Raw genomic sequence first — 22,549 nt, forward strand, 5'->3', positions numbered from 1 at the left:
CACAAGATTAACAGCAAAAACAAAATAAAAGCAGCAAGAAAATCGAGGTGCCTACAAAGTAAACCATTATGGGATGAAAGCCTGAAACACACAGAATTGCATCAACCATGACAGACTTGCAGACTTAGAAAATAGAAATATTGTTTCCATAGGCACGATCATAATCAGTGTACCAAAGGCATGATCATGATGACAATTATTCATTTCTAAATCCCACTTCAGCCATATGATGACCAGATGTATACAGGCATAGATATTTTTGATGAGTGACATAGACAGATTAGTAAACAAGAATTCAAATCTCCAATTCCTAAATCCTGGATATGATGTTTTAATGTGATTTGGGTGAAGAGGACTGCTAATTCCTTTGCTGATGGGCTAGCAAAGCAAGGGATGAATAGGGATTCGATTTTTTGGGCTAATTTTTTATTTTCTCCTTGTACTCTTTGATGGGGAGTTAAGTCTTTTTACCTCCCCTTTGTGCCTAAGCTTCACATAGTTTCATATCTTTAATAAAGTTTCTTGTTATTGATCAAAAAAAATGTTTTAATGTGATTTATCAAAACATATCATTCTACATATTTCAAGAGTTCATGCTCATGTTGGGCATCTATCATGTCTGGTATAGGTATCTGCATATCACAGCTTTACCCAAAGGCATGATCATGATGATTCAAGATCACTTCCCTAAAGGTATAGGAATATTTTACCACAAGGAAAAATGTGATATCAGAAAACTAGCATTAACCATATTTATCAAAAAAAAAAAAAAAAAACTAGCATTAACCATAGTTGTCAAGGCGTCGCCTAGGCGACAAAAATGACAAGGCGGGCACCTTTTATAATATCATTTATATTGTTGTGTCTTATTAATGTATGTGTTAATACATTTTATTATATGCTATATATATATATATATATATATATCAATTATACTTTGTTTTAATGTTTTACTATTGAAATTTAAAAGATCTTAGGGTTTTGAGAAGAGAAAAAGAAAGAAAGAAAGAAAGAAAGAAAGAAAGAAAAGAAAGAGGAAAGAAAAAATAGAATAATAATGTTATTTTTTCTATTCTCTCTCTCTCTCTAATTAAATAAAACAGAAACTCCATCCTTGTTTTTTTTTCTATTTTACTTTCCATCTTGAATATTTATCATATAAAGTTGATAACCATCTTTAGCTGCTAATTAATATGAATTTTCTCTATTAAATACTTATTATAGTAGTATTATTTTTTGAAAATAATGAAATTAATATATGTAAAAGATTTTTATCTTTTAGATGTGATGATTTGCCACATTTTTAGAGGAAATTTAATGTTCTTAATAAAGAGAATTGCTATTCAATTAACATACATGCTGAATGGTATATAAAACTAGGAAACTAGCCAAAAGTCAGATTTTTATATTAGAAAATTTTTATCGCCTAGGCGACTAGGCGCCCCAGTGTCGCCCAGAATTGCCTAGATGCCTTGAAAACTATGGCATTAACAAAGTAAGTCAGAGTTCTAGTGCATTTCTATGGTTCCTACTATCATGCCACTGCAAAACAGTCCTTACAGTTTATTCCCACATGCAAAATGAATATAAACTTTAATTATTGAGCACAAGCAAAATCTGTACAGGAATTTTATTGGTACCTCAGCATTTGGTACAGGGTTTCCCTCTGAAGCTACAGTTGCTGTACTGTCCATTATCCTTACTTCCTGCATGAAGTACAGTCAAGAATGTCAAAATTATTTAAGGAGCACCTACATGTTTTATAGTTTTATAGGAAGCTATGACTGAAGCTTAGCATCACCTCAACCTTTGGTACATAGTTTTCAACAGGTGTTATAGTCACAACCTGGTCTACTATGGTTGCCCCCTGCATGATGAAAAGAAAAAATAAATCGCTTACAAGTTCCACAAAAGCATTTAACAAAATAGGAATCAGAAAGCATCTAACGAAAAAAATAAAGAATAGATAGAATCAGAAAGCACTGACTTGTGAAGTTAACCAATCAGTTGAGGGCCATAATAACACATCACCACATCACTAACTAGTTGGCCCACACCCACAATGTACCCTAGGGCAACTAAGCATAGAGTAGAAAGTAGATTAACTCTATGATACTGAGATACCTATACAAGGGTGTCATATCATGTTGGATACCTCAATTATAAGTTCCACATCTGATTTGAATTAAGCCGAGTCTTTATCGCAACTGGGTAACATGAGATCAAATAGGTTGACTATTGACTAACTGGTCTAGCCAACCGAGGTTGTGTTTTGGTACCATTGCCATTTCAAGGTCAAACATTTAGAGACACAACGGCATGTCATGAAAATTGTTTGGTTGATATTTATGCTGACTAGGCATTGAAAAAGTGTTTGGAGCAGTATTGTGTTTCTATTCGCATTGCTACATGAAACATTTAAACGAAATATTTATATTCAATGTAACACTACCCTACTATACTTATCACTCATACAATAGTCAAATTTAAAAATAAATGTTTTTCGATGTTTGGCTCATTATTAAACATAGATTAGCATCTAGATGCAGATCTAAAGGTTCTAGAAGCATCGAACCAAAAAAGGAGAACCTTTGTTTTGGAGGTAGGGTTTATGGGTATTAGATGGTGTATAGCCATCATAACTTTTTACCAAAAAAAAATACGCTATCATAGCTAGTACGTGATGCACCAGAATATATCTCTACACTGCCACGTGGGACGCCAACTAAGAGCGACATCATTGGACTTCTTATTCAAATAGGCAGCTGATGAATGTTTCCTCCGAACACCCCCTAGCTTATGTTTCTGAAGAAACTGTTAGACAGTGTATGCCCTCAGCTCCAATAGTGTGTTGTAAACAAACATTTTTTTTTTGATAAGTGTATTGTAAATAAACATATATTATGAGTAAATCAGTTATATCTATTAGTTCATGTACCAATTGGTTTGTTTCTGTGAATACCAGTTGTACACTATATGAGAATTATGTATCAACTGATTGATAAACTTGGGAAGTTATTTATTTATTTATTTTGGATCCATAGTTTTTAATGTGCCAAGGCGAGGCTAGGCGACAGGGGGGCGCCTTGTTGCCTAGGCGATGGATTTCTTTTAAGTAAAACCATATATCCTAGGGTAGGTCCCTAGGTTCCATAACCATCTTTCCTTAACAATTATCCATAATTTTCATAAGTACAAATTTCATGTTTTAAGTTTAGAAAATCAACATTTTATGAGAAGAAAAGGAACAAAGGAAAGAAAATTCAGAAAATATAGGGGCTGAGCCCCTACTTTTGTTATAGGAAAAGAAGAAAAGAAAAGGTGGAAGAAGAAGAAGATCTGTAAGAAGAAAATGTGTTGATTAGACAAAATTTTAAGTTCTTCCCTTGCTTATTGGTTCAGGTTCTGAAATATTTGAGAATTCAATCAAGGATCAACACTTTGATACGATACGCCCTGTATCGGGCGTATTGTATTGTATCTTTGGCGCTCCAACACACATGTTTACAGGTGTTTTCTTTTTTTTTTTTTTTGATAATTGAAATAAATTTATTAATCAGCAATAGACAATAGTACAAAGTCCCCAAGAAGAGGCACAAGTTGCAACCTCTCCGGGCTAGTTAAGTACAGATTTCCAGATTAATAATAACTTACAAAGTAGCACAAAAAAGATCTTCCCTAGAAGCCCCCTGTTTGGCTAAAGAATCAACCATAGAATTAGCAAACCTGCTAACCCATTTTACCTCAAATCTCATATTGCTAGTTAACCACTTTACTTTTTTGATGAGATCTTTGTAGCCCCAAATGGTAGTATCCGGGTTTAGAAGCCACCTTGTTACCACCTAAGAGTCCCCTTCAACTAGGAGATGCTTCACCCCAAGCTGGTTAGTGATCTGAATTCCTTGTACTGCAGCAAGGATTTCTGCCCTTGTGGAGTCCCCCACTCCCACCGGTCCTGAGAATAAGGAAATTATGTTGCTGTCCTTATTTCTCAGGACACCCCCTATACCTAAAGGCCCGGGGTTACCTTGGCTACTTCCATCAAAATTCAACTTGATGACACCTTTCAAAGGCGGAACCCATTCTGACAAAATTCTATTCTTCTTTGTTGAAGTGTTAGCATTACTAACCAATTCCTCCACAAGTCATCAAAAGAGAAATCATCAAATATATCCAAGGTTTTCAGCCAATGGGTTGCTCTTGTTAGGATGCAGTCCTTCACTTCATTAATCTTCTTTCCTTCTCTAAGAAGATTCTTGCATTCCTTTCCTCCCAAAGACTCCACAAAGTGGCTACCTTGACACATTTCCACATGACCTTGCCTCTTCTAGTGTGCCAAACAAAAAAACGATGGGTTAAATAACGAGCTTAAATCAGAAGGCAAAGACCACCTACCTCCAAATAAACAAAGGCTCCAACTCCATAAAGCTGTAGCAAAGGAACAGGAGATCAGCAAATGGAAACAGTCCTCATTCTCGGCCTTACACAAGGAACACCAATTTGGGGAAAGGCAAAGAGAGGGTCTCTTTTTCTATAAGTTTTCCAAAGTATTGATTTTCCCATAGTAGACTTCCCAACAGAACACAGCAATTTTTTGGGGAATAGGTTGTGCCCAGACTTCTTTGAAAGGGAATCCTTGGGAAATGGGGTTAGAACTGAGGGATTTAGAAAGGAAGAGCAAGTAAATGTTACTTTTGGAAGAGGAGTCCAAAGTCTTTGATCAGAAGAAGTGGGGTCCAAACAAACGGATTCTAGTAAATGAATTAGCTCAACAACGCAACTCGACTCACCATCCCTTAACCCTCTACGAAAGCCGAAGTCCCAGTTTAGAGACAAGGGAGTTAACGGGCTCGAGAGAAAATTTACAATTGGCTCATTTTTGTGAAGGGAAAGGGAATAGAGCGAGGGGAAACAATCTTTGAGGGGTTGAAGTACCCACCCAAATATTCTCCCATAACAGAATAGCATTACCAGAACAAGCATCATACCTGATGAAACTAAGGAAGCGAGGGAGAATACCATATATAGCCTTCCAAGGTGTAGTAAGGGTAGCTTGACAAGATATACCAGAATCCCAACCATTTCTTGAGAAGCCATGAATGCTTGCCATCATCTCATGCCATAATCTCTCTCTCTCTCTCTCTCTCTCTGGACCATCTCCATAACCACTTCCCTAAGAGGGCTACATTCTTCAACACTATGTTCCCTATCCCTAGACCCCCTTCTTCCTTTGGTTTGTTAACTATCTCCCATCTAACTAGATGATCATTTTTCACCTCTCCTGGTTCCCACAGAATGTCCCCCATTCTCTTCTTTAGTTTCTTAGCCTCCCTTGGAGGAATCCTGAACACTGAAAGGAAGTAGGTTGTTGGCAAGTGTAGCATTAATTAAAGTCAGCCTACCCCTATTGAGATGTAATTCTTTTTCCAAGCCGCCAAGCACTTATCAAATTTCTCCACAATAGGGGCCCAGAAACTACTTTCTTTAGGGTTACCTCCTAAGAGTAGCCCTAAGTATGTCAAAGGCCAAGAAGAAGTGTTGCAACCTACACTCTGCAATGGATTCAATCTCCCTATTCTCCATGTTTACTCCAGCCACACAACTTTTATCAAAGTTTACCCTCAAGTTGGAGACACTCTCAAAGGTTATTATTAAATTCTTAAGGTTCTCCACCTTGCTTAACTCATTCCCTTCACAGAAAATAAAAATATCATCAGCAAACTGAAGGTGAGTTACTGGAATGCCTCTACTCCCTATTCTCCATCCCTTTATTTGGCCCTCCTCATCTGCTTTGGAGATCATTCTACTGAAGACATCAGCAACAAGTGTAAAGAGGAAAGAGGAGAGTGAATCACCTTGTCTTAAACCTCTATTAGTTGGAAGTCCTTAACCACCCCATTCACCAAGACTGAATAACGACAAAAATTTAAACATCCACTTATCCAATTACACCATTTATCCCCAAATCCACGTCTTCTTGATATCTCCAGCAAGAAACTCTAGTCCACTAAGTCATAGGCCTTCTCCAAATCCAGTTTGCAAACAAAGCCTTTTTCTGCCCGATCTCCTCATCTCTTCCACACTCTCATTTGCAATAAGGATCTGATCTGTAATTTGTGTTAGACAGTGTATGCCCTTAGCTTCAATCAGATTGATGTACTTATTGTCATTTATCGTAAATGAATAAAAGTGCATAATTGATTCATGTGATTTGGTGTGTTTTTGTGTAATACCCTTAAACTGGACACTTATGAGACTCGTGTTAGTTTAGAATTTTCACAGTCGTTGGATAGATTTGGGGAGATTTATCCTACCAAGGCTAACACTGATGTGCCACCAAGTTGGTTGGGGTGGCTTGTCTCAGCTACCAAGGTGAGAACCTGAGGTACATGTAGTGTGGGTTTTCTTGAAACCCTGAATTGGATCAAATTCCAGTATTGCCCTGGACCTTGGAGATAGATGGGCAAAACTGGAATGTTACACCTAACCCCTAGACTCGATTATGGTACTGCACTAGGTGTCGGATTGGACTGTCTTTGATATGCCAATCAGTGAGATCCTTAGAGGAGGTCAAAACCTGGGTATGTTGGGACAGTCCGAGAATTCACTTGAGTGGGTGATCATAGTGACAGGATCAGCCCCTTTGTTAGACAAAGTGAATGATTGGGGAATGCACTCTCTGATGGAAACCTAAACTGTCGGCAGTGGATTTCAAATGTGTTTGAAATTTGTTTTGTAAAATATATTTATGTAGAGATATACATATATATATTATGGTTTCAAATTGTTTGCAAAAGATTTCAATTCCCGGGATCCATGTGAGTAGAGAGTGCAACACTGTACCTTGCAGCCAAGGGAGAGGTCCTCTCTTGTCGGGCAGTGTTTGATCATTAATGGTTGAGAGGTTTAGTGTAAAACCATTTAGGGATAATAAACCTAATGGACTAATCTCACATAAATCCATAGTCCTTGAGCCTTTATAAGGTGGTTGGACTCAGGGACCATCTAGTGTAGATATTGGGCCCACTAAGAGCCCATATTGATGGGTTCAGGGGTTTATTCAGCCAAGCCTTGTAACAGAGGCTGGGTTGAACCCATATGGCTTTTGTGGAGATCAATGCTAGGGTCCCACGCCATACAAAGAGAACCAAGTTAGCCAATAATTAAAGGAAGTGAACCTGAAAGCTTAATGGGCCTTAAAAGCCCACATCAAATTGGGTATTTAACTAGATTAAATAAGGTGGCGAATTGGGTTTATAATTAGAATAGGATTAGCTGATGGATAAGATAAGTCTTATCCATTTAAGAGTCCAGATTCAAATACAGATTTGAATCAAAGGAATTCTTTCCTAATCAGATTAGGAAGCTGATCCAAAAGAATATTATAAATACGAGGGCGAATTCTCTTCAGTAAGAGACACATACAGAGCATTTCTCCTTCTGCTTTTCTCCCTCTGTTCTTGCCGCCACCTACCCTATTCGATCTCCATCTTGGATTGATCAAGATTTGATCTTGATATTATTTCTTGCTAGAAGAAATAAAGTTGTGCTCACATCCTTTGCGTGATTCTTGCTGAAGAATTGGGGGGTTCTTGCTGAAGAACCTCCCTGCTGATGCTGCCTCGTCCTAAGCTGTGTCATCTTCAGTGGATGACGGATTTGGCACTCTCTTTGGGCGTGAAACCTACATTGGGAGGAGCATTTGCGTGGATTCCGTATCAAGTATCTCTCTCCCTAATCTTTGGTTCAGATCTGGTCCGATTTGTTTCAAGCAATCCTTAAAAAATGCAGTTTTAGAGCGAATAGGATTCCTGGAAGGGAGAAAGAAATTTTTGAAATTTCACCCAACCTTCTTGCATGGTTCGGCCATCCATATGATGGATCTCCCTTCCCTTCAATTTGTCTATCCTGTATAAAGGCTCCTTATGCTTGGCTAATGAGAGAAGGGAGAACTACTTTGGTCCTCCTAGAGAGCACTTTTGCTAGAATCTTATAGATGCTTGTCACCAGGCTGATTGGACGAAAATCTTTGGGGTGTTTGGCATCAGTCTTTTTAGGAATTAAGGCTAGAAAGGTGGCATTGATTCCAAGACTCGCAATATGTTTATCCTCAAATTCTCTAATGGTTCCAATTAAGTCTTCTTTGACTATGTCCCAGCAATCCTAATAAAATGCCATTGTAAATCCGTTTGGACCCGGTGCCTTAGCCCTACCCATAGAAAAGACAACTTGTTTAATTTCCTCTTCCTCAATCATTCTTTCTAGCCATCCCCTATCTGTTTGGTTCAAAGTTGGCCAATTCTCCTCCCCCACTATTAACCGATTCTCTAAGGGTCTTTGAAAGATTGATTTGAAATGATCCACAATCCTACTAACAATCTCCTCTTGAGAGGTTATCTCCACACCATCAACCTCAAGCTTTAGTATCAAATTTTTCCTTCTTCTCCCATTAGCCATAGCATGAAAGAATTTGGTATTCCCATCCCCTTCCTTGATCCACTTATGTCTAGATTTTTGTCTCCATGATATCTCCTCCCTCAACAAAATCTCCTCTAACTCCTTTTTAAATTTCCCTCTCTTTCTCTGTCTTGCTCATCCATCATCCCTTGGGATTCTTTTGCATCTTAATCCTCAATCTGAATCAATAATCTAGCTTTTACCTCCTCCACTCTTCCAAATTGATCCCTATTCCATTCTTTTATTTTGCCTCTTAACCTTTTTAATTTTTTGTGGAATCTAACCCCATCCCATTTCACTTCTCTCATCTCTTCACTCCACCATTCCTTAACCTTAGACAAAAAGTCCGGATGTGTCAGCCACATATTCTCAAATCTGAATGGTCTAGGTCCATTACCAAGAGGTTCTTGTCCTACTTCTATAGGGCAGTGATCAGAGGTTATCCTACGTAGGGCCTTAGCCACCAAACCTCTCCAGTAGCTCTCCCAACCCTCATTAAATAGGAATCTATCAAGCTTCGAGCAAGTTGGGTTTTCTTGGAAGTTGGACCAAGTGTAGGTAGCCTGTAGTAAAGGAAGCTCTCGTAACTCACAAGAATTAATGAAGTCATTAAACTTCCTCATACTAGTTGTGATAGTCTGTCTAGGATTATTTGACTCAGTTGTGAATCTTATTGCATTAAAGTCCCCCCCCAAACACCAAGGGCCTTCCCATAAACCTTGAATTCCATGAAGCTCCTCCCATAACTCATTCCTCTCTCAATGATTATTTGGACCATACACATTTGATAGCACCCAAACGAAGCCATCTTCCACCATCCTGAATTTTAGGGATACAATAAAGTTTCCTATTAGCTCCTCTACTGGTTCTACAAAGTCCTCCCTCCACAAAGTTACTATTCCCCCCGAGGCTCCCAACGACGGAGCTGAGCACCATCTTACCCCTCTTATTTTCTAAACCTCTCTGACCCACCTCCTATCCAATTCAACTAATTTTGTCTCCTGCAACATCGCAATGTCAGGTCTTTCTCTCCTAAGTAACTCCTTAGTCGATCTCCTTTTTCTGGCACTGCCCAAACCCCTTACATTCCAACTGATTATCTTCATTAACCTTCAAGAATTTAGCCCTCCAGGATAGTGTTCCTTCATTTAGAACCCTTTTTTCTTTCCCCCCTGCCACTGAACTCGATATCCCCTTCAATGTCCATTATTAGTCTCTCTACTTCAGACTTTTTCTTCTTTTTCCTACCCTTATTTCCCACTGACTTCCTATTCTGCCCTTTATTTCCTAATTCCTGCCCCAATCTATTGGGTATTGCCTTTGATTCAGGGTTTTTTGGAATCACCTCTATCATTTCCTCCTATTTATATTCCTCCAACAGGGCACAAATCTGCTCCCAAATCCATTCTAGTTCCTCCGTTTCCTCTCTACCAACCCAACTCCCTTCTCAGTTCGGACTCCATCATTATCAATCGCCACTCCCCTACTACCATTTGTTGGTCTGGTTGAGATTCCAGGACATCTGTTACACACAAAGAACCCATATTAGTATCTAAAACCAAATGGACAGGCTTACCTAAATGTAACAGAGATGGTTGCATGTGGACCGAATGTTGGGTATCAATTCTTGGAGTCAAGACTAGGCCCTTCCCCTTTTCCTGACTCAGTCGTGGAATTGGAGTAGGTTCGACCAATACTTTTTCACCCTCTACAGTCAAAGAAGCTTCACTAATCTTTCCCTTTGCGTGAATCCTTAGGTAAGGCTCCATGTCTGATTCCTGTCTCTCTGGCCTGATGTCCTGACTAGGCTGTGCACATGGAGTAGACTCATTTATTGGCGGGGATGTAATCTGTCGTACCTCTTTAAGTGTTCCCAACTCCATATGTCTTTTCTATGACATACTCGGTTTGGGAGATATCTGTTCGCCGCTATTAAGGCTCAACCTTCTTTGCGTTTTGACATTGCCAGTCTTACAAGTCCATTTCCTCCTCTAGGAATAACAGTTCAATGTTTAAGCTACCCTCTTCCAATATATCTTCTGGTTTTTGAAGGTCGATATTTCCCAGGATGATGGTTTCTCCAGATTCTGAATCCGAGTCAGAAAGTTCTTCATCATCTGTCGGTCTGTCCAAAATTGAGTCGAAAACCTCACTGCTCTTCACACACCTCGGGTTACGGCGCTCCTGTTCATATCGAGACATCTTCTTCGAGGTTCTCCACTGTAAAGAGCTGGAGACCTTCACTAAACTGTTCAAGCGAGAGAGAGAGAGAGAGAGCTCGATGAAGACGATGGTATACACTTTTCACTTTTTACTGTCTACCTGAGGTACATGCCTTGTCACGTGCTCCTTTAAGTCATCGCGTGCCCACCTGGACCTTGGGTCAGTTAAATGTAGCCCACTTAACTTTTTGGGCCTACTGGGCCCAGGATTACAAGTTAGAAGTGGATTTGGGCCTGCTGGGTGGGCCCCCATGCGGTTTCCTGATGCTACCAAGACCCCTGCCCGACCCGATGATTCACCTCCCTCATCCTGTATTGCGCTCGGATCTTTCCTCTCCTTTGAATCAGTCGACATAATTTGCTTAGCGCCACAAGCAACTACCTGAGCAAAAGTAACGTTGGTTTTCACACCGTTGCCTTGTGTCACACGTCTAAGACTTCTATTAGTTTCTTGACCCAAGTCTTTTGGGCTGCCTAAAGGTTGTGCTTCCATTCTTGTGAAATTTCCTTGTCTCTTTTTTCTAGCCAACTTCAAACTGCCACGTAGCTGCAACTCCTCCACCTTTTCGTCTTCCTCCTGCCTTGCTTCTCTCCAAAGGGTAGCTTCAATGGAGGACAGTGACCATACTGGGAAGAAGAATCCCTCCACAGCTACATTTACCTTCCTCGGTATATCTTCTGGTTTTACTCCACCTAGTAAAATGGCTGCACTTCGCAGGTCTCCCCAGAAAACACCATCAAGGCGAGCTCCACACAACAAAGCAATTGAGTTTGCTGTTTCTTGATTCCAGAGATGGAATGGCAGCCCAATCACTCAAGCAGTAACATTATCTTCCACTGAGAACACTTTTGAATTTGATGAAAATGACCATTTAAAAACCGAGAAAGTTCCCAGATCATCTTGGATACTTGGTGCTCTAGCATTTACCTGGTTTTCAAGAGGGTCCAACACTGTCTTAGCAGGACCGAACGGGGTTACAATAAAGGTGCTTCTTAGTTCCAGCTTGCTCTTCAACAATTCTGCAACTTTCTACCAGTCTGTCACCACCCCTCCAGCATCAACCACTAGCATTCTCTCCCATTTTCCTGTTGTTCCATCTGCTACCAATGAAGGGTCCCTCCTACTGTTTGCCATGGCCAAAAATTTTTTGTTTGTTTCCTCTTTTTTACACAGAAACTGGCTTCTGATTTCTGGTCATTGTCCACTTTCATCAACTTTCAAAGGCTCTTTTTTCTCCATTTTCCTTCTATTTAGGAAGTTTGTTAGTATCCCAGCAATCCTTATCCACCCTTGGTCATTCTTCCCTTGAGGAAGGCAAATCATTTGTATCGTTCCTTTAGAGAAATATTCAGTAAGAGATATAAATGCACCTTTTGCATTCCTCTTGTTCTCCAATACATACCTCCTACCCGATCCTGAGAAGTTTTCTTTCCGATTTATTTGCTTCCCTTTAGCAGCTGCATCAGAGACAAACTCTTTCACCCAATCAATCATTTCTGAGCCTTCCACAAGGATTGTGGCTCTCTTCTGTTCTCTTACTTTCAAAACCAGTCTTCCTTTGATCCGTATTTCTTCGAAGAGGAAATCTTTGGCCTCTATCCTCAGAGCTGACCTCCATTTTGCTTTCTCCATGAAGCCTCTATCCATAGAGCTGTTCTCTTAAAATAACATATATATATTTAAAATTGAAATTGAAAACCAAAGAAATAAAAAATAGGGGGAGTATCGTTATAAGTACTGATACACCTCTGCCAATATGAGGTGTATCGATACTTTGAACCAAGGGTTCAATACAGCAGTTAGCAATGTTTGTGTTGATTAAACCCTAACAAATAAGAAAATAATAAAAAGAAATTAGTACATAAACACATAAAATGAGTATTCTAGTTTAATAATGCCTATTTTATAATTATAATGTCAAAAATTTAAAACTATAAAAGTATTTTATAACATAGTGTACAAAACTACTTGGCGATTGGGCGAGGCAAGCCTCCAAGGGTGCCTTGTCGCCTTGACAACTATGTTTGGATCAGCAACTCAGAAGATGAATTCATTAAGAACATAATGAAGAACAACAAATTGTGAAGGATACAACTGAGCCCAAAACATACTGTCTTTGTACTCCTTGCTTAGCTAGACCATCCACCAAACAGTTGGCAGATCTTCTGACCCATTGGACTTGAATAGACATGTCCCTAGAAAGCCATTTGAACCTCCTAAGGTCATCCTTTAGATGCCAAGAGACTCCTTCCCCTTTCTTTAACCAGTCCACCACTAGTTTGGAATCTCCTTCAATGATTAGCCTTTCAAAACCCAACTCCTGTTCCTTGCTGCAGATATTTAGGATTGGTTTTCTCTTTGTTTGGATGCAAGTGGAATATGCCAATGGAGATTAAGATGTTGTTTGATCTAATCTACCTTTGTGTGGCCAAAGAGAAGGGGAAGAATAATCTGGAGATGTACTAGAGCAGCAGTGATTTGGACCTTATGGGAAGAAAGAAATGCTAGGATCTTCCAAGAGAAGGAGAGAAGAAAACAAGAAATTATGGACTGTGTAATAACCAGGGTTATACATTGGCTACTATGGATTTGTTTAGACAGTTCTCCTTTAATGATATTTGGAGGAATTGGTTTTAAGTGGCTTCTAGATCAATACAGAAGGCTAAAACAAGGTTGATATGGGTACCTCCCATTGAAGGTTTTTTTAAATTAAATTTTGACGGGAATAGTTAAGGCAACCCAGGTCCTTCTAGAATTGGAGGAGTCATAAGAGATAAGGAAGGAAATATGATAGCACTTTTTCAGGACCGGTGGGAAATGGAAACTCTGTAAAGGCTGAACTGTATGCAGTCCTACAAGGTGTTCAGACTGCAAAAGAGATGAATTTGGAGAATCTGGTGATTGAAGGGGACTCCAAGGTGGTGGTGGGCTGGCTAAAAGATCCAGATTTGGTGGCATGGTGTTATCGAGACGAAATGAAGAAGTTCAGATGGTTAACACAACAGATGAGTTTGATTATACAATGTGTGGGGAGGCAGGCTAATGCTTTGGCTGATTCATTAGCTAAGCAAGGGATAATTTGGGATCAGTTGTATTGGGCTCATTTGCAATTCTTGTACTGATTTTTCTTTATGAATGAGGCTGCACCTCGTGCCTCCCTCGGGGAAGCTTGTAACAGTTGCTCATCTTTACTGGTTTAATAAACTTTTAAAGAATTTTTACTAGCAAAAGAAAAAAAAACTATGGAGCAATCTAATCTCAGCTGCTAGTGTTGGACCAGGTCACCCGAGGTATAAGAATTTTATCAAACACTAAACAGGGCAATTTCCAAGGTATAAGTTATCTAGAAAATTGCATGTGACCTCCTAACTTAATAATGATATTGCACCAAGTATTAGGCTACTCTATTTTTTATATACCAACCAATGAGATCCTTTTGGGGTCAAATGCTTAGGTATGTTGGAACATATTACAATCATATTTGAATAAGTAATCATTGTTATAGAATCAACCACTCTCTCTAATGGAAACCAAAAACCACTGGCAATGTATTTCAACTTGTTCTGAAATCAGATTTGCAAATAATTAATTGTTTTTTTTATAAAAGGCTTGCAAATGGTTTTAATTTCGAGATCCATCTGAGTGGAAAGTGTGAAACTGCATTTTGCAGTTGGGGAAGAGGTCCTTTCCTATCGACAGAGTATTGATATTATTAGCTAAGAGATTATGTGCAAGTGTTTGATTAAGCTAATACCTGCTACCTGATAGACATTTCTCAGTTCAGGTTAATAGACTTGGGCACATGGCTAAAACCCAAGTGCATGATGTTGGATATTATTGCGCTAACATTAGGCCCAAACCACTACAATTCACTATATTAGATATAGTTAAGTTGGCCATAGTAGATCCCACACCTATAACACCATATAAGGTTGATCTCCACTTGGTATTCTAAGAGAGCTTTTTTGTTTCAAGGAGATTTGCTGAAATACAGATTCCTATTTTCAATAGGAAAGTGTCTAGTAAGATTACCTTGACTGAATTAGAGAATTGTTATTTTCAGTCTCCTAAATTTGTTAGGAGAATCTTTCTTGATTGGGATTCTTCCCTTAGCGGTTAACACTCCCAAATAGCTGGAAATTTTCCTTTTGGATTGCACTAGGATTCCTAGAGTCCTATATATACAAGAGGAAAGGTTCTAGCACTAGCAGCATTCGCCCAACTCATAAAGAGAGCAACCAATTCAACCATAGAGAAACTGATCCACTTTCAGCCTAGTTTTGTAAGAAAACTTGAGACTGTTAATCAGATATTTCAGCAAGAAATTGAGAGAAATCTCTGAGGGTTCAATCCACTCATCCCTGAAACAACTGTGTTCAGTTTGACCGAATTTACTTGGTTTGATCATTAAATTGGACCACACCATCTTCAGCTTGGTGGTGGTTTTTCTGGAAATCTACCTTGGGTGTGTACACCACTTTTGGAGCTGCACCTGTGGAAGTTATCATCAGGTAATTCTCTAATTTGATTAGACCGGATCTAGCATGGTAATATCAGATTGATCCTACATGAGAAAATCATTTTCTCGCCCAGAGAAATTTGTTTCTCATCGCCAATATTGGATAAAAAACAGATTTTCATTCTTGAACCTTGCAAGAACTGGACCTTTTCAAGCCAACATTGGCAATTTCTTCAGTAACGTTATATGACTGTTTTAACTTAAAACAGTCTCAACCAAACAGAAAATTGCCAATGGAAACTCAAAATGCCTAGGTGGCACTGATGTGGCAGCATTTCAACTAGAAACAGCCATGATACCAAACACCACCCTGGTCAACTACAAAGTTGTCAAATCTTTACTTGTCTTCATCTCTAATATTTAAAATAACGTTATATATTTTTCTATAGCGGCATGTGGTTGGGAGATGGTAATATAAAATAGAAACAAGGAATGAGATACAAAAACAACAGTGAATAAGTTCTCCTAGCTCTATGGAATTGCCACAAGCAAAAGGGCCAAACCAAATAGTCAAATTTGCAGTCTTTCTTTGAAAACAAAGATTCTTACTCCCTATCTCAATCCATCCAGCCTTCCTTTTTATGCTTGCAAAAATAAAACGGTAAACCAAGTTTTCTGCATAATTTTTTATTGTGTATTTGTATTTAGCATTGACTTATGTATGATCTTCCATAAATATCTTAAGCTCAAATAATATAATTCTAGTGGTTGACTAGTCAATGTTTGGGCACCAAATAGTTACAACACCTAGGTAGGCCAAAACAATTAGCCATTGCCTCATTGTCTCGACAAACTTATAAAAGTTAGCATTTTTTGGTACTTTTTCCCTTCCCACTATGTTGGTGCTTGTGGAAAGGAGGCAACAGGTGTTGTAAGTACATGTAGATCAGTATCGCGGAGATTGCCATGAAGACCATGACAATACAAAGGTGACCACGATAGAACCTGCAATGAGCACTATATCTATTGCCAAAGATGTCACAAAAATGTAACCGAAGAAATTTGCAATGATTTGAGATTGCACAAGAATGCCGATGCCACAAAGGCACTTGCGATGTTCTCATGAGAGAAAGCTATAGTTGCCAATTATGTCTATGCGAACCTGCCAACAGAACACACTGTGCAGGTAACCACGACGGTACTCTATTACCACCAAGTTTTGTTATCGTTTAAGATGACCTTACCTTCAACATGTGATTGTGATTAAGCACAAAGGGCTGTAGCCATGCGCGTGCTCACGTAAGGGTCTCAAGAGACAGGAAACTCTAATCCCAAGAGATTCACATTGGACACATGGTGAAACCCTAAAGGGGCTTACCCATTAGGTACTCGGTGAATCATAACCACCTTTTCGAGACAGGAAAGCTCCCTTTTGTCGTTTTCTTGTCTCCCTTTATAGCCTCAGCTATTCATCTATAAGAGAAGGCCCAAAAGACCTCGATAGGAGATCCATCTTGAGAGCACTGAGAGAATCACTGCCTTCCTACCTCCCTTGCTAACGTCCTCATATCCTTCTCACTAAACTCCCCCTCCCTACACACTCCCAGTCATCCTCTATCCTTCATGGAGACCAACTTCCCTTGCCTTACCACCCTGCCTACATTAGAATCTCTAGTTACTTCCCTGATCACAGAGATGGCCACCAAAAGGAGCAACATTACCCCCATTCGGAAGGAACCCATTGAGAATGGAGATTTATCCCTAAACGAAGAGACTGAGGTCCCAGTTCCCCCCAAAATCTGGGGATTGTGCAGACAAAGAAATCCTATCCCACAAGGTCTACGAGTTCGAAAGCTGCTTCAAACAGATGGAACGACAACAAACAAACCAAAACAAGACCCGAGCCTCCACCCTTCTCCAAAAATCTTACTCTAGCAAGATTCTCCACAAGCCTTAACCCTGTTGGATACATAGCACCCCAACAATGGCCATTGTACGATGGGTAGAAAGGCAGTCCTTAGGAACGCGTGAGCAAATTTGAAGATGCACTAGGGTCCTTCACCTTCGACGAAGACCTTAAGTCTGAGAGATCTCCAAGTCACTGACCAGATCAACCTATTCGTGGTTCATTAACCTAGCATCCGGAAGTTTGGATTCGTGGGAGGAACTCACCAACAAATTCCTAGCCAAGTGGTTCACCCTAGAGCAACAACTCACTATGGCTAACCTGCGCATCATCGAGCAGCGCTCTAGAGAGGACCTCCTGGCTTAAGTGTTGCAATTCCAGAAGCTCACCCACACAGTATTCGATGAGCACGCCTTGGAGGACTTTGTTGAGCAATGTGTCCAAGGAATATAGCCGGCATACCGGATCAAAATCGAGAACGTCAAGCTGACCAGCTTCAATCAACTCTGGCATTGCGCGAAGAGAATGGCAAGAATAGTCGCTTCTCTAGCTTCCTAGCAATATAGGTCCAGCCAATAGTACCAGCAGCCGCGACATGAGGCATACGTAGTTAATTGTAGACAATGCACCAACTGGGGACCCAGGCAAGTTCCCTATTTCAGACCTGGGAGCCAAGGGAGACGTGATGATGGCCCACCTCCATTCGGATGCACCAAATGCAAGGTGATCTTAATCATGAAGAAGCTAGTGGAGGATCGAGTCATAAACCTACCGCCCCACCCCCTCATGTTAACCCAAAGAAAGACAAACATGGACCATGGTGTTGTGATTACCACCAATCGAACACACAAGACCTCATGGATTACTTTTGCCTTGTAGCGAATATTTGTCCAGAAGGTAAAATTAGACGAATTCTTGAAGCGACAGCCAGCCAAAGTGGACCAACCTCCTGCCCAATCATTGACAAGGGGGTAGCACCAACGTGGTCAGGACAATCAACTACGGCCATGCAGCACCGAACACTCTTCTCACGCGGTTCAAGCAAAGCAATAAACCGCACCAATTTTTTATGAAGCAAGAGGCTGCCAATTCAACACGAAGAAGTGTGATAAGGGCCCTAGTGGAGACATTCAAACACCCACAGGATCAACACAGACCGAGCCACTTCAACATCGAATTCTGCAATGATGACATGTTGGCCACCGACCCTCATCATAATAGACCTTTGTATATCATAGCCAGGATCTACGGGCATGAGATGCGACGGCCACTAGTTGACCAAGGAAGCTTTATAAACCTAATTTCCATGCACACGCTACGGCCGATGAAGATTGCAAAAGACGACGTCCGTGGGTTGCTGATGGAAGTCACAAGCTTCAATGAAAATATCTCGGCAACATGTGGCTCCATCATGCTCCTTGTGGTCATAGGACTATTCTTTATCTCGGCCAACTGTTAATCCCCTACCTCAACCTAGTCCCATCTACATATCACCAATGCATCAAAGCTAGAGACATTGGATAGGTGGTTCGCATACCTACCACCAGGGTACGATTCAAGTGATTAGAGGCACACCTACAGGATGCAATCTACTACACCAAATTAGTAGATGGCAGTGAAGCTCGAATCATGAGGATCGAGTGAGTAGAACAGGTATGTAAATCAAAGGAACAAGGAGGACTAATTTGGGAACATAGTTAAACGGAACACAGCCCTTATAGGAAAATGGCTTTGGAGATTCCCCTTAGAAGGAGATAGGCTTTGGCACAAGATCATTGGAAGCATTCACGATGTGGTGGACAACGGTTGGGATGCAAAGATAGAACCTCATGCAACCTCAAATTCCCTGTGGAAAGTAATCTCTGAGGTATTACCAACCTTAATTTTATCCGTTTTGATGTGGGTTGTGGGGATCGTGTCTTATTCTGGAAAGACCTTTGGATTGGGAATACCCCCTTAATCTAGAATTCCCAGGATTCTTTTCTTTGTCAAACCTTAAGGCAGAACCTGTTTCTAGATTTGGGGCGCCATCAAACTCTGTTTTAAACTGGGACTTTAGCTTCAAAAGGGGTTTAAAGGATAATGAGTGTGATTGACTTATACTGTTACTTTATTTGTTGGAAAAGGTGTTTCTAGACCAGAACTCTCTAGATGGCAAGGGTTTAGTTTCCTCCCCCATATCGTATGCTTCCTTTTTCAACCTACTCATCTACTCAAACTCTTTGGGGGTAAATTTCACAATGAGAGAAATCCAGTGCAAACCAATTCCTCCCAAAGTACAAACTCTTTGTTGAGAAGTGTTCCTTGGAAAAGTTAACACATGGGACATGCTACAGAAAAGAGGGCCAAATAATTGCCTCTCTCCTCATGTGTGTATCCTCTGTAAGGCTTGTGGTGAGACCCTTCCTTATTTATTAATCTCCCACTCCTTTGTGTCATGCATTTGAGACTTTTTCTGTTCTCTCTTTGGTTGTAGGGCTCCCCTGCTACATGTAGTTAGTTTATTCAACCCCAACTTCTTGAAGCAACAGAAAAAAGGGGAAGATGTTTGTGGAGGACAATAAGGGCAGCCTTGGTCTGGATTATCTAGGAGGAAAGAAATAATCAGATTTTCAATGAAAAGATCCAAGGAGGAAGTGATTGAATCTATAAAAGTTAGATCAACACACTAGGTAAAAACATTGGACTTCTTTAGAGACGTTTCTACAAATGACATATTATGGAAATGAACTGAAGTGGTACAAACAGACACACATAAAGTAGTTAGAATGGATTGGAAACCACAAGAGGTAAATAAGTTGAAGTTAAACTTTGATGTTAGCTCCTTTGGCAATCCAGGGAGGGCAGGCATAAGGGGAGCTATCAGAAACTTTCAAGGAGTAGTAAATGGCTCTATTCTCAGGAGCAATAGGCTTTGGAGATTCAGTATAGGCTGAAATTATGGCTCTGCTGCAAGGTTTGAAACTAGCTTCGCAACTAGGAGTTAGAGATTTAGAAGTTGAAGGAGATGCACTCTTGGCGATTTATTGGGCAAAGAAAATACAGTCAGCACCCTGGAAGTACAGATTTGCTTTCAGGGAGATTGATCATCTTGCAAGAAAGGTTAATGCAAAGTTTGGATGGGTAACAAGAACAGCAAATGGATTGGCAGATGTTTTAGCAAAGCAGGGGGCAGATAGAACAACCTTATTTTGGGCAAAGCGGTAATTGCTGCAGTGAAAAAGAAACTGGGTGACCTATGTACTTGAAAGCTCTTGTTTCCTTTGTAAATTGAGCAGCTCAATAACTAAAACATTTGTAATCTTATTTCAAGTTAATAAATGAAGTTTATTTGCTGATCAAAAAAAGGCTCAAAACCACTGAATTTTTCTCTATCCTGAATCCTGATGACAGTATAACCAACCAGTGCATTAACATACTTGCATACATAAGACAGAATCTAACACTCAAGAGGATAAGATGGTTGATTGCATTTGCACAAACAACACTCAATTAGTCTTCTATATTCTAATCTGTGCTAATCTTCAATTTTATTACTTCAATCACCACCATATTGAAATAAATGGAAATCATGTTATTGATCTAAAATAGTAAAAGGAAACCATTTTTTTTATCAATGATAAATCGAAACTACTATGCATTTTTTTTAAAACGGTTCACATTTAAGAGTATTATATACAAACAGACAGCAATATTCCAAATAGATGCTACGCCCGGCGAAGCTTTAATCCAGAAATCAGTAAATTAAGTTAAGAAATTACAATAAAGCCAGAAACCAGGCCAACAAGAAAATCGGCTAATAGGGTGGTACCGATAACAGCAAAGCAATTTCCAGTGCTTTCGGATCTTTGAATGTGACAAACGCAGTCTTCGATTTCCCAGCTTCACTGCACACAAAATCCCAAAACATTTAATAGAACCCAATTCATCCTACACGAAGCAAATGCCAGAAAAAAAAATATATAGTAACTAACAAAGAGAAGTTCTACACATTAAAATCCTAAGATTAATTTTTGCAAAAAGAAAAAAAGAAGAAGCAAATAGATTATCATATCTATAGTTAATTCGAACCTACAAGGATCTCAGAAGGAGAAGAAGTACAAACCATTGGATCTCTATGTGTTCTATATCTCCAGAAAAAGAAAAAAATTCCTGAATTTCTCTTTCTCCAGCTAGATCTGATACATGTCCTACTTCAACTGTTCTAGTCTGAAAATTCAAAAACAAAAATAAAAATAAAAACCGAAGAAAAAACTGAGATTAACCACCAAGGATCATTAAAAAATAAACAAGAGTTTAACCTACCTGCATTATTTTCACAAAATACCGTTCTGTGCTCGTTTCTCTTCTGTTCTCTCCCGCTTCCTCGCTTGTTCAGTAAAGAAAAAAACCTTAAAAACCAGACAAGTTGGAAGAATGTAAGCAAGATAGGAGAATAGTATCTCATAGATACCCTCCAAAACTTGCGATAATATCGGACACGACCTCGAAAGGACATCGCGCCAACGGCTGTCAAAGTGTTAATGGGTCGGATCTGGTTCGGGACAGGGAAACCATCCGAACCGGCTTAAAATTGCCATGTAGGATTTTCAAACTAGTCAAGCCAATTAGACCCGATTATATCTAATCTGCTGCGGATTATACCCAATTATTTTCAATACCATATCTAATATAATATATATATATATTAAATTAATATAGTCAAACTAGAGGTCTCTCAAATATGTGGCTTTCTATTAATTCAAGAAATGGGATCTCAAATGTGAAGTTTTTAGTATCTCAAATATTGGGTTTTAACTTTTAAGTTTCAAAAAATTTCTTTTTAGACACCTCTCAACATGTTTCAACAAAGTAAGTGCCTGTTCGTTTCCTCTTGGGTAAACCCACCTTCCTAACTTTTAGGTAAAAAATTCTAGAACGTGGGGGTTTTAGTATCTCTAAGGTTTTTAAATTTCAAAAGAAAATTTCTTTTTTAGACACCAACCTATTTCAACAAAGTGATGACTATTATTACCACTTATTTATCTCTTGTTCCTTTATTGCAGCTTTATGGGATTGGATTTTTGGGTTGTTTGAGAGTAGGTGGAACATGTCATCTGATATTAGTTTGTTGTTCAGTCCGTTTACTTTTGAGTGGCACACAAAGAGAGGGAGAATTATGTGGAAGTGTATTCAAGCAGCAATCTTGTGGATTGTTTGGGGAGAAAGGAACACCAGAATTTTTTTTTTTTTTGAAAATGAAAGAAGTGTATCAGAAGTTAAGGACTATGTTTTGACAAAGGCAATTAAATGGTTGAAAACATTTGTTTGATAGTTATTCCTTTGATGACCTATGGAAGAATAGTAGTGGCTAATACTTCTACCAAGAAAGAAAAACAAACTTTTGATACCATGGGTGCCACGTGGGGAGGAGTTTGTTAAGCTGAATTTTGATGGGAGTAGTAGAGGTAACCCTAGACCTTCGAGTATAGGAGGAATTATGAGAAATAGAGACAATATTATCA

General features: G+C 39.4%; 1 protein-coding gene across 2 annotated transcripts in view; it reads right to left on the bottom strand.

Moving 5' to 3' along the window:
• LOC104613063 (RNA binding (RRM/RBD/RNP motifs) family protein) overlaps positions 1-21,491 on the bottom strand; it is a 35,305-nt gene extending 13,814 nt beyond the window's left edge. Inside the window, exons 1-5 of one of the 2 annotated variants that reach the window (XM_010280757.3) lie at positions 21,351-21,491; positions 21,151-21,254; positions 20,857-20,932; positions 1,808-1,867; positions 1,641-1,706 (exon numbers count right to left, since the gene is read on the bottom strand). In XM_010280757.3, the coding sequence (XP_010279059.1) occupies positions 1,641-1,706; positions 1,808-1,867; positions 20,857-20,932; positions 21,151-21,254; positions 21,351-21,356 (312 nt within the window). In that variant the 5' untranslated portion in view covers positions 21,357-21,491. Of the gene's footprint in view, positions 1-1,640; positions 1,707-1,801; positions 1,868-20,856; positions 20,933-21,150; positions 21,255-21,350 lie in introns of both variants that reach the window. The other variant, XM_010280756.3, reaches the window with a different exon arrangement.
• Positions 21,492-22,549: the final 1,058 nt, after the last annotated feature.

The sequence above is a fragment of the Nelumbo nucifera genome, chromosome 6 (assembly GCF_055504915.1).
Source record: "Nelumbo nucifera cultivar China Antique chromosome 6, China Antique-T2T, whole genome shotgun sequence".
In the NCBI taxonomy this organism is placed as follows: domain Eukaryota; kingdom Viridiplantae; phylum Streptophyta; class Magnoliopsida; order Proteales; family Nelumbonaceae; genus Nelumbo; species Nelumbo nucifera.